The sequence below is a fragment of the Equus przewalskii genome, chromosome 6, assembly GCF_037783145.1.
Source record: "Equus przewalskii isolate Varuska chromosome 6, EquPr2, whole genome shotgun sequence".
Lineage (NCBI taxonomy): Eukaryota > Metazoa > Chordata > Mammalia > Perissodactyla > Equidae > Equus > Equus przewalskii.
The window spans coordinates 48,428,575-48,441,380 of record NC_091836.1 but is presented as its reverse complement, the minus strand read 5'-3'; the positions used below and the strand labels follow the sequence as shown (position 1 = coordinate 48,441,380).

Here is a 12,806-nt window from a genome sequence, read left to right as displayed (position 1 = left end):
AATTGGGGCTCCAGGGTCAATGAGAGCAGTACAAGGTTGTTTATTATGTGTGTCCCAAAGGATAATTAAAGAAGTGTGTGGGTGATTGTCCCCCAGGGGAGAGACACTCTCTGGGGAATGGCCAGGTTCCTAGCACAGGGGCCTCGATTTCTGCCACTCTCAGAGATCAGGGTATGGATCACAGATCCTGCTGCCACGGCTGGGGCATTCTAAGGGGTGACAGCATCCATCGTTGGGGCAGTCGGCAGTCTCTTTAAGAGGCATCAGAGCCTGAGCAAATGTTTCTAACTTGTGGCCGGGCTGTCCTGAAATTAGGTCATTCGGGACCCCTGATCTCCAGAGCTGCCAATGCAGGAGACCTGGTGGTCATCTCATGAAGGAGAGAGATGGGACAAAGTGCCACCCCTCTATTGTACCAATAAGAGGCCTGGAGGCCCCGATATTCCCTAGGCACCCTCTGTTGTGTCTCTGGGGGAAGGGGCAGTGAGGCCCATTCACTTTTACTGGCAAACAAGATCTGGAAAATTCTCTTGTTCCTGTCCAGCTACAGCATCGATGTAGTCTACTGCCTGTTGCACTGTAGCTGACATTTCTATGAATTGTGACACCATGGCCTTAAGAATAGCAGATCCCCCTTTAAGAAGAACTCCTGAGATGCTGGCCACAAGGGTGCCTCCTCTGGCTTGGAAATGGTCAGGGGCTCTGGGGGGCCTGGCTCTCAACAAAACCATACAACCATTGAACCATCCAATTTGAGGTAACAGGAGGTGCGTGTCATGCAGGGTTTTCCATGCACAGTGAGCCTTCGCCGTGACAACCGTGATGGAAGGCTGGGCTTGGTGCCAAGCCATAAAAGTTCAAGTCAGGAGAGCCAGGGTGTCTCCCCCTCATCCCTGTGGGCTCCAGAGCTTGGGGGGTCTCTTCTGCAGAGTCCATTTCCCCCTTTCTTTTGTCTGCTGCTTCTGCCCTGGTGGCTCATGTCACTTGGGAGTGTCCTCGCTGTGGTGACAAGTCCGTGGTGTCCCCTAGGGTATCTGTAATAAAATGGGCCCTCAATACCTTGAGATTTTTGTTTTGTTTTGTTTTGTTTTGAACAAATTGTGAATTCTGGGATCTTTGACCAGTCCAGCCAGCTGGCATGACTCAGTCTCAGTGAGCAACAGCTCGGAGTGAGTCCAAAGACCTGTAAGAGCCAACATGTGCCCCTCTCCCACTCCCTTTGGACAATTTTTTCTAAAAAACCTTGCACTTCTCTCAGGATAATTATTACAGTCTCTGTCTCTCACTCCTGCTGGATAGTGACGGGGGAGACCTGAGCATGTTGCCTCTTCCCTGACTCACGTGCTGCTGCCTCCCATTCTAGTGTGTCCCCATCATTCCCCGGGGGCTGGAGCCCACCTCTCCCAGTGCAGTGTTAGCTGATGCGCTCAGGAAAGCTCCCAAGCCCCGAGAACGCAGCAGTGGCGATTTGGCCTGTTGATGCACGACCACGCTCAGTGGAGCCCAGGCCATTGGAGCAGGGGTCTTACAAGCATCTGGTAGTTTTCCAACCTCCTCTGGGGACTTGGGAGAACCTGGTACCATGTGCTCAAGGGGCCTGCTTTTCGGGAGAATTCATTCTGCTGCACTATGTTTGGGGTGGAACTCCCCATGTCCCCTGGGGTCAGGGATGATTTGTGACAGTTGCAAGGAAGGCAGCACCATAAGAAGCACTTGCCTCGGCAGCGTTTGCCCGGCCAGCCTCCCTTGATGCCCCTGGGAGAGTTGCCTCTGTCACGGCATAGGGCTGACTGGCCAAGCTGAACACCCCGATACCTGTCACTGACACCGTGGGCCCAGCAGCCGCCTCCCCTCCCAGCACTGATCTAGGGGGACCCTCCTCAGCTCCCAGGACCTGATGGCCCAGGTCCCTGGTCCCTGCCTGGGGAAAGGGGCAGAGCCCTACATTCCCAGTCAGCTCTCCTGGGTTCAAGACCAGGGTTTCCTAATGTGATTACAGCCCACCACCTCCAGCCCTGACACCCAGCGGGGTCCCTCAGAGATGATTGGGAGACACACCCACCTCAGACTGAGGCCTGCAGTCCGGTCTCTTCAGGGCGCTCTGACCTACAGCACTGACAGTGTAGGGCGGGAATCCGAGGCTTCACCCGGCAGCAGCTTATGCATAAGTGGAAATCCCACCACAACAAGCCGTGGTTCCTCCCAGAGAGACTGAGCAGTCCAGGAGAGGAGGTTAGTAAGCCCTTCACAGCTCCGAGGCATCGAGTGCATACAAACAGCCCACAGCCCCATCCCCATGGCCAATGGTGTGCAGAAGCCAGAGTTGGTGTATTGAATTGATAGGCAGATTATACCCCATGAAGGAGGGGGCACAGGCCACCCACACAGGGTCAGCAGGGAGCTCCCTCAGCATCCAAGCTCCCACTGTGGGGAAGTGAAACCCACAGGCTCATTTTGATTGAAGGGGCCGTTTCAATGCACCCACCCAAAGGAACAGAGTCACAGGATTTATTACAGGTCACAGAAGCGGGGGCTGAGGGTGCAGTGAGCCGGGGGAAGGGCCGTCCTCTGTCCTGGTCATGAGCGACCAGGAGAGAGAAAGCAGGGAGCAAGCACCCGGTACTTATAAGGGGGTTGGGGCAGAGGTCACTAACTATTCCAGGCTGAACTCTAAGTGCTTAGCTGAAAAAGCGCCCTGGGAAAGTAAAGCGGGAACCTACGGCGGAATCCTAAACTCAGGTCCTTATATAAATGTCCAGATTCTGGGTGTGAGCACGGGCATCAGACTGTAACACGCTGAGGCAGCAACTCTGAAAAACTAAAGTTGTTTCTCTCATCACCCACCATACAGAGGGAAATCTCTTCCCCAGCTCCTCAGGTGGGCCCCGCTCTGGGTGAGCCCACTGCTGTCCTGGGGGACAGTGGTATTGCCAGGGCTCTCTTCCTCCTTTAGGGGCCACACTCGATGGTTCCATTCAGTTAACTGCTGCTGATTGTTCTACTGTTTTCACCAACGTCCCGGGGGCATAATTTGCTCTAGCAATAAATGAGCATCTAACTCCCACGTAGAAACACTTTCTGAAGTCACTGATATTTGTTCTGACCCTCAGAAGCCTCCTCTCAGCAGTCTAACTCCATGGTTCTTTCCAGAAAACTAGTCAGCCCACAGTCTAAGCTGTAGCTTTATGAAATACTCAAATCTACTGCTAATTCCCTTTCACCTCATTCTCCACTTCTTTGAGAGAGTCCTTTGACTTGCACTTCTCATGATCTCTTGCCAGCCACCTTAATTCTTTGGAAAGGTATGAAGACCTATGTGTTTTGTGGCTTGCTTCACACCCAGATTAAGGAAAAATCTCTGTGCCAGGACCCTGGAGTTGTCTGGAGGACAACGGGAAGTCCTTTCTGAGTGGCAATCCCACTTCAGGAGTTGAGTGCTCAGGGGTGTGGAGAGACAGCAGCCAGAGGTCGTCTTCCTTGTGTCTCCTGGCACCACATGAATGAATTATTATCCAGACAAGTCATGAGCTGCGACAGGGTGACTGGTGCCCCAGTACTGTCAGTGCACCATTCCAAAGATACTGCTTTAGGTCCATGTGGAGGGACTCAAACAATCGTGTCCCAGATTTTCAAGCAAACTCCCCCAGGACTTAATACCCAGCAACAGGCAGCTGGGGGCAGGGTTTGACAATTTGAAGTCCTGTTCTTCCCAGGAAGAAAGCCCTACTAGTGGGAGCTGGGGTGACAGGGTGCCCCGTGTTCTAGACAGCAGGACTCTGGAGTAGAGTCCTCACCAATGTGAGCTGGGAGGAGCTAGGGAGGCAGTGCTCTTGGTACAAATGCTACAGACTCTCACATTTCTTACAAATCTTCATAGATTATCTTGATTAGATCTGCATTTCCTATTTGCCTTTAGGGCCACTGCCAATGAATTTATTTTATTTATTTATTTTTGAGGAAGATTAGCCCTGAACTAACTACTGACAATCCTCCTCTTTTTGCTGAGGAAGCCTGGCCGTGAGCTAACATCCATGCACATCTTCCTCTACTTTTTATACGTGGGACGCCTACCACAGCATGGATTGCAAGCGCTGCCACGTCCACACCCGGGATCCAAACCGGCAAACCCCGGGCTGCCGAGAAGTGGAATGTGCAAACTTAACCACTGCGCCACCGGGCCGGCCCCTCTTATGTCACTTCATATGTGAACAAAATTGAGAAAGTTTATTTTTAATGATTTCCAAAGAAGTATTGAACACTACTTAAAAATTACTATTTAGAACATTACACACACAGAAATGACTTCTCATTTAAAGTGAATCACTCAGGCCGGCCTGGTGGCGAAGCCTTCCCTCTGCATCCTCTCCAACACTAGTTTTTTCTTTTCTTTCTTCTAATAGTCACTCTAACAGGTGTGACGTGATATCTTGTTGTACTTTAGATTTACATTTCATGTGATTAGTGATGTTGAACATCTTTTCCTGTGCCTGTTGACCATCTGCATGTCTTTACTGGAAAAATGTCTATTAAGATTCTCTGCCCGTTTTTTAATAACTTTTGTTTTTTGTTGTTGAGTTGTATACATTCTACATAGTTTGCATATTAACCCTTTATTGGATATACAATTTGCAAATATCTTTTCCCATTTGGTATGTTGCCTTTCCTTTTGCAGTTTCCTTTGCTGGGCAGAAACTTTTTAGTTTGACGTAGTCCCATTTGTTTATTTTTGCTTTTGTTTCCATTGCCTTTGGTGTCAAATCCAAAAACTTTGCTAAGACAAATGTCAAGGAGCTTACCACCTGTTTTCTTCTATGTATTTTATATTTCAGGTCTCATCTTCAAGTCTTTATTCCATTTTGAGTTAATTTTTGTGTATGGTAGAAGATAGTCATCTACTTATTAAACTTTTACATGTGGCTGTCCAGTTTTCCCCACACCATTTATTGAAGAGACTTTCCTTTCTCCATTGCATGCTCCTGGCTCCCTTGTCATAAATTAGTTGTTTCTATATGCTGCATTAGTTCATTTCTGGGATGTCAATACTGTTCCATTGATCTGTGTGTCTGCTTTTCTGCCAATATCATGCTGTTTTGGTCACTACACTTTTGTAGAATAGTTTGAGATAAGGGAGTGTGATACTTCAACGTCAATCATTTTTCTCAGAATTGTTTTGGCTATTCTGGGTCTTGTGGTTCCATACAAATTTTAGGATTTTTGGTTCTAATTCTTTGAAGACATTGACTCAGTAGTTGTTCAGCAGCCTGTTGTTTTCTCTCCACAGATTTGTGATTTCTCCAGCTTTCTTCCTGTAGTTGACCTCTGGCTTCACACCATTGTGGTCAGAACAGATTCTTGATATGATTTCCGTCTTCTAAAATTTATTGAGACTTGCTTTGTGTCCCAACACAAATGTTCCATGTGCACTTGAGAAGGATGGTATTCTGCTGCCTTTGGATGGAATGGTCTGTATATATCTATCAAGTCTATCTGGCCTATGTGTCACTTAAGGCCATTGTTTCCTTCTTGCCTTTCTGCCTGGCTGACCTAGCCATTGATCTAAGTGGGGTGTTAAAATCTCCTACTATTATCACGTTGCTGTCAATTTCTCCCTTTAGGTCTGGTAATGGTTGCTGCATATATTTTAGTGTTCCTATCTTGTGTGCATGTATATTAATAAATGGTATGTCTTCCTGATGGGTTATCCTCTTTATCATTATATAACGTCCATCTTTGTTGTTAGCACTTTTGTCTTGAAATCTATTTTGTCTGATGTAAGTATGGCCACACCCCCTCTCTTTTCATTGCCATTTGCCTGGAGGATCATCTTCCACCCCTTCACTTTGTGCTGCTTTGACTTTAGAGCTCAGATGAGTGTCCTGGAGGCAGCATGCATTTGGGTCTTGTTTTTTAATCCATCGAGCTACTGTGTGCCTTTTGATAGGTAATTTCAATCCATTTACATTTAGGGTCATTACTGATCTATGAGGACTTACTGGTGCCATTTTATCTTTTGTTTTCCAATTGCTCTCTTATCTCCATTCTTTCTTTCCCCTTGCGTTTCTGCCATTTTAGTTTGGTGGTCTTCTATGTTTTTCACAGCTTCCTCTTTTTTTACGTCTTGTTTCTGTGCTTTAGATTTTTGTTTTTTGGTTACTATGAGATTTGTATAAAACATCTCATAGATAAAATAGTCCTTTTTCTGCTGATAGAGTCTTAACTTCATTTGCCTGTATAGGTTCCATCCTTTTCCTCTTTACCTTTTGTTTTTTCTTTTGAGGAAGATTAGCCCTGAACTAACATCCCCAACCAATCCTCCTCTTTTTGCTGAGGTAGACTTGTCCCCAGCTAACACCTGTGCCCATCTTCCTGTGCCACAGTGTGGCTTGATAAGCGGTGCATAGATCTGCACCCGGGATCCGAACTAGCATAAATTTTGGGTTCCTGTTACCTGAGCTAACTCTGCCTGTATGTGCAAGCCAGCACTTTCAACCTTCTACTGCCTCTGACAGAGGTGTTTCCAGTGCCCTTGTAGCTGCTTGTGCTTCCAAGTTTGCTTGTGCCTTGTTGCTGTCTATGTCACTGTAGTCACAGGTATCACAACCTGGGTCATGGAACTGCAGATGGCTCCACTGTGTCCAGGGGTGCCTGGGTCACAGACACTACTGCTGCTGGTGGGGAGAGGAAGGGTGGCATGGGAGCCAGGGTCAAAGACACCTCCACTGCATCAAGGGCTCTCAGGTTCCAGGCACCATGGCTGTGCATGGGGGGCTGGGGTCACAGGCCCACAGCCACCCACCACTACACAATTCTCTGTGGCCATGGGTGCTGCAGCAGCTTGGGGGTCAAAGTCAGAAGTGCAACCTGCACTTCTTTTACTAGGTTCTCTGGGGGTATGGGTACTAATGCAGCCTCGAGGGGCTGGGATCACGGGCCCTACCTCTGCCACTGCTACGTTTTCTTGGGATGTGGGCTAAGATGCTCTGCTCAGGGCACTGGGGCACCATCTCGACTGTTACCTGAGTTCTGCCTCCTCTATGTGTTCTAATTAACCCACTTTCAAATGTACTGATGTGAGGATCTCTCCAGTGTCCTGGTGTGTTAAGCAGAGGAACCTTTCTTGAGTTATGGATGTCTTACCAGCTATAGAATGAAAGGGATAGACAAAGGGAGCAGCTCACGCTGCCACAATGCTGGTATCACACTTGTTTTCTTTAAGGAAGTGGCTCCTGTGGAGACTAAGTTGAAAGCCTGCAGTCTAGCTGGGCAGGTTGGAAATCCTAGGAAAGAACGAGATTAAGTCAAAAGACGGTCTAGCAGCAGAGTAGGTCTTGTTCAGGAAATCTCAATTTTTGTTCTCTTAAGAACTACAATTGATTGCATCAGGTGCATCCACATTATGGAGAGTAATCTCACTTAATCTCCACCCACTGAAATGTAATCTCATAAAAAATACCCTGCACATAAAGATCCAGTAGAATGTTTGACTAAATATTTGGGCACTATGGCCAAGTAAAGTTGAAACAGTTTAAACATACTGGCTTGTAGTTTTCTTTTCGTGGGATGTCTTTTGTATCAGGGAGATACTGGCCTCAAAAAATAAGTTTGGAGCCATTCCTTCTAATTTTGGGAAGAGTTTAAGAAAAATTAGTATTGATTCCATGAATTTTTTATGGTTTGTTCAGGCTATTTTTATTTCTTCCTTGATAGGTTATATGTGTCCAGGAACTTATCCATTTCTTCTAGATTATCCAATTTGTTCCATAACAGTCCCTTTGGATTCTTATTAGTTTTGAGGCACCCATTTTAAAATGTGATCTTTCACTTCTAATTTTATGTACTTGATTCCTCACTCTTCTTTTAATAGTCAGTTGAGTTTGTCATTTGTGTTTATTACTTCAAAAAACTGACAATTTTGAAAATTTTCTATTTTCCTATATTCTATTTATTTCTGCACTAATCTTTATTGTTTCCTAACTGCTAACTTAAGATTTAGTTTGTTGTTCTTCTTCTAGTTCCTTGAGGTATAACTTTGTTAGACTGAAATATTTCTTTCTTAATATAGTTGTTTACTGGTATAAACTTCCCTTTTACTACTCCTTATGCTGCATCCCACAAGTTTATGTGAGATGTTTTCATTTTTGTCTTGAGCTATTTTTTTAAATCCCCTTTGATTTCCTCTTTGACCCAGTGATTGTCCAAGACTGTTTCATTTCCACATATTTGTGAATTTTCACAGTAACATAAGAGGTCAGTAGTCTTTCAGTGTGAGGTTGTATGATTTCCTGAATACATCTTAGGTTGTTAATGTTTGATTTAGTTGTAGGTGTCAGGGGCTTCGATATTTTCCAGTGTCCTTGAATTTTTCTTCCCTTTCTGGGTATCCCTAGAAACTCAATCTTTTTTTTTTTTTTTTAACTTTTGATATTATGATAGTTTACAATCTTGTGAAATTTCAGTTGTACATTGTTGTTTGTCAGTCATATTGTAGGTGCATGATTTCACCCTTTGTGCCCACCCCCATCACCCTTTTCTCCTTGTAACCAGTAATCTGTTCTCTTTGTCTACGTGTTTAAGTTCCACATATGAGTGGAGTCACACAGAGATGTCCTTCTCTATCTGGCTTATTTCACTTAACACAATACTCTCAAGGTCCATCCATGTTGTGAATGGGACGATTTTATCCTTTTTTATGGCTGAGTAGTATTCCATTGCATATATACATGCCATATTTTCTTTATCCAACCCTCAGTTGGTGGGCACTTAGGTTGCTTCCACGTCTTGGCTATTGTAAATAATGCTGCAATGAACATAGGGGTGCATGGGTCTTTTGGAATTGCTGATTTCAAGTTCTTTGGATAGACACCCAATAGTGGGATGGCTGGGTCATATGGTATTTTCCTATTCTATTTTTAATTTTTTGAGAAATCGCCATACTGTTTTCCATAGTGGTTGCACCAGTTTGCATTCCCACCAGGAGTGTATGAGGGTTCCTTTTAGAAACTCAACCTTATGTAGAGTTTGTGACTTACAACCCCATTATAATCCACTGTTTTTCTACTGTATCACTGTTGATATGCTGGGAAGGCATTAGGGTAGAAAAATTTTCCCTTATGGTATGATTAATCCTGTAATGTACTGGTAGGACAGAATCCTTGGACTATGAACCTCAGACCAGGTTCTTAACAATCATTCTTCCCCTTTTGTCAGAGAGGAAACCTGAAGAGCCTGGGAGTTGTCTGACTGCTCTTTCCCCAGTCAGAGATGGTTTTGGTAAATTAGTTTGCTTTGAGAGATGGCCTAAGTTACAGAGCACAGGATGCATTGTATGTATATCAAAATGTTCCCCTCCATTTCCAGCATGGATAATGAGACATTTTTTCCAGTCTCCACAGTGAAAACCTCCTTGGTCTACCATATGAAAAATTCATGGTAAACAGGGTCTAATACACTGTAGAAAATGCATTAGTGATTTGATATTAAGTAGAAAAGGAAAACGCTATTCCAGAGGACCAGGAGTAGGCCTGCATTCACTGGAAGACCAAGTCTTCTCGTACTGAGAGGAAATACGTCACATACCTCCTTCACCAAAAGTTATAGAGTTACCAAAATGAAAAGCATTTTGTAACCATATCAATAAAAATAGTGAAAGATAAAATTCCAAATCATAAAAATCATTAATATTCACTTTTTCATACTAAAGTGACTGACTAGAACTTCTTACTGATTAACTTTAGCTCTACCACATTCTTTTAGCCTTCTTTAGAAAACAATGATTAGGTTTACCCAGGACCAAAAAGGTTTACCAAAGTTAGAATTACTTATCTCTTCACAGCATTCAATATGAAAAGTGACCTGCTTCCTTGAACAGCAATCAAATCCACAAAGAGCTGCCAAAATCTTCTAAGGAGTCCCTTTGAGCACCCTGATAGTGTTACAACTCACAGATTCCTCTGTGGTCTACTGTCATTCTCACTGGAATTCACTACACCCCTCTCTTTCACTACAGTTCCAACCCCGCAGGTGACTGGCAAGTAGGCACTAAAAAAACCATGAGTTTTAAGTTTGGAGTTAAGAATGAATGAGAAATTAGTTTGGTGACAAAAATTGTGATTTACAGTTACAGAGTAAACTTATAGCTATAGAATCAAAAAAACAGTAAAAATTAAAATTTGCCTGATAAAAAATACCCGAATGTTATGTACATGATAAAATTGACTCAATATATACTGATTCAATGAAGAAAATCACAAAGTATATCTGAAAATCTCTATTTAAAATGGATTTTAATACATACTGAGAAAATTATAGCTACAAAAATACTTCATAATACTTATTAGCATATGATGCATTACAACAGTTGATGAAATACATCAATAAAACAACTAAAGAAGTATACATTTCTCAAGGAAATGCAGGTAGTTTTAACAACAAAATCAAACATTACTAAAAACGTATTGAGCAAATACATTCAGCCACATGTAACAGGAAACAAACATACTCTTCCCAACGTGAGAAAGGTGATTTTGCTCACATGGAAAAATAGGGTCAAGGCAGCCACTGCACAATGCAGCACAGAAACAAACTACCATGTCCTTCCTTTTATACTCATTGTAGATATCATGGTGAATCAGGAAAACATGCTCATTAGCACTATTAACAGAATAAGATGCTTAGCACACAAATTAGATGTTAGGTAGCATCTAGAGAGGAAAGGAATCAGGGAATGCTCCCAACCACCAAAGTCTGAATTACTTTCCTGTGGACATAAGAGGCCTTACAGAAAAACCCTAAGCGTAATGGATCTTTGATGTGAAGCTTGTGAAAACACCAGTGGAAAATACACCTGTAAGAAAATGGAAATCAAACAGTTGGTGGTGGTTTTCAAGATCACTTGACTAGAAGGCAAAGAATCTAGAAAATGATCAGGAAGATGGTGTCCTCAAAGCTCCTATGTAGCTGTCTCTCTCTCTGTGTGGTGGCTCCAAAACCTGCCTAACGTCTTGTTTGCTTCTGCTTTGCAAATCTCATGCAAGTGAGGCTATTGGAGAATTCCAACATGGAAGCCTAAACGGGGTGGATTCCTGAAGTTCCAGTTCTTAATGTAACTCTCACTGACATAACATAATACAAGGGTGATATGTCCAGCTCTGCATTTTGTTGCCTTATCACAGGCCTCTACTTAATTCAAAGTCTATTCACCAAATACCAGTCAGAAGGAGGGACAAAGTGCAAAGGCTCAAATATGAAAATAATAATTCACAAATAAGTATGCTCCTTGGTAAACTTGCCATACATAAAAATTTATTGACAGTTTAACAGTATGGAAAATGGAATCAGCTTCCTATGCCCATTACACCAAAAAAAGCTTTCTCTAAAAAGGTACAATATATACAATGGAACTGCAATACAAGGCCAGCAAGAAAACCCCAACAAATACAAACTGTCATTTTTCAAAGGCCCCTTAACATAGATAATTGAAAGATTATAAAAAAATAAAGAGAAAATACTATTAACTGATTTAAGGAAAAAGAACTACCTCATAGGTTTCTGTACTACTGATGATAACTTGTAGAATTATCTCACTCAATATTCATTTCTGAAAGGAATTAATAGAAATCTACAATCCAATGTTATGCTTTAAGAAAGATGTGTGGTAAACAATATATTTACAACTTTTATAACAACTCTTTCACATTAAAACTTCCCTAGAACATTATAAACAAATTTCCATCAAGCTTTCTCATACTACTTACATTTACGTTTCTTTTTGGTGGGAATTTCACATAGAAGTATGTAGGCCAACTGAACTCTTTCTCATGCTGTTTACATTCAAGCGGTTTTTATTGTCAGTCCTTTCACGTCTTCAGAAAGAAGTGTGATGACAAAAGGGTTCCTTACATCCTTTATATTTACATCATTTTTCCTCTAGTGTGCATACTCTCATATCCTTGAAAATTTTCATGAAAAATAAGGGCTTTCCCACTTTCCTGACATTCAAAGGGTTTCTATCCAGTGTGACTTCTTTCATGTTTTTGAAGTGATCTACGAGAAATGAAAGCTTTCCCACATTCCTTACATTCATAAGGTTTTTCTCCAGTATGAGTTCTTTCATGTATTCGAAGAGAATTGGAAGAAGCAAATGCTTTACTACATTTTTTACATTTATAGGGTTTCTCTCCAGTATGAGTTCTTTCATGTTTTTGAAGAAGACTGGGAAAAGGGAAGGCTTTCCCACAAACCTTACACTTACATGGTTGATCTTCATTGTGAAACATCATGTGTGAGCGAAGGCTTGAGAGACTTAGAAAGACTTTCCCACATATCTTACATTCATAAGGTTTCTCTCCAGTATGAGTTCTTTTGTGAACTTGAACATTACTGGAAAACCTAAAGGCTCTACCACATATTTTACATTCATAGGGTTTCTCTCCAGTATGAGTTCTTTCATGTTTTCGAAGAACACTGGGAAAAGGGAAAGCTTTCCCACAAACCTTACATTTATATGGCCGATCTCCATTGTGAAACATCGTGTGTGATCGAAGGCTTGAGGGACTTAGAAAGACTTTCCTACATATCTTACATTCATAGGGTTTCTCTCCAGTATGAGTTCTTTCATGTACTTGAAGAGAACTGGAAGAACTAAATGTTTTATCGCATTTTTTACATTCATAGGGTTTCTCTCCAGTATGAGTTCTTTCATGTTTTTGGAGAAGGCTGGGAAAAGGGAAGGCTTTCCCACATACCTTACATTTATATGGTTGATCTCCATTGTGAAACATCATGTGCGATTGAAGGCTTGAGGGACG

At 42.8% G+C, this 12,806-nt stretch overlaps 4 protein-coding genes across 7 annotated transcripts in view; 2 read left to right on the top strand and 2 right to left on the bottom strand.

Annotated features, from left to right (window-relative positions):
• Window positions 1-12,806, top strand: part of LOC103545992 (zinc finger protein 709-like) — a 515,885-nt gene that overhangs the window by 156,499 nt on the left and 346,580 nt on the right. The window lies entirely within an intron of this gene.
• The window catches only part of LOC103564867 (zinc finger protein 709-like), a 308,739-nt gene that overhangs the window by 156,504 nt on the left and 139,429 nt on the right, over window positions 1-12,806 (top strand). The window lies entirely within an intron of this gene.
• LOC103544955 (zinc finger protein 709-like) overlaps window positions 1-12,806 on the bottom strand; it is a 381,325-nt gene that overhangs the window by 264,326 nt on the left and 104,193 nt on the right. The gene's annotated exons all lie outside the window — the stretch shown is intronic.
• The window catches only part of LOC103542142 (zinc finger protein 709-like), a 54,209-nt gene continuing 51,669 nt past the window's right edge, over window positions 10,267-12,806 (bottom strand). The window contains 1 exon segment of the mRNA XM_070625399.1: window positions 10,267-12,805. Within this exon segment, the coding sequence (XP_070481500.1) occupies window positions 12,006-12,805 (800 nt within the window). The 3' untranslated portion in view covers window positions 10,267-12,005.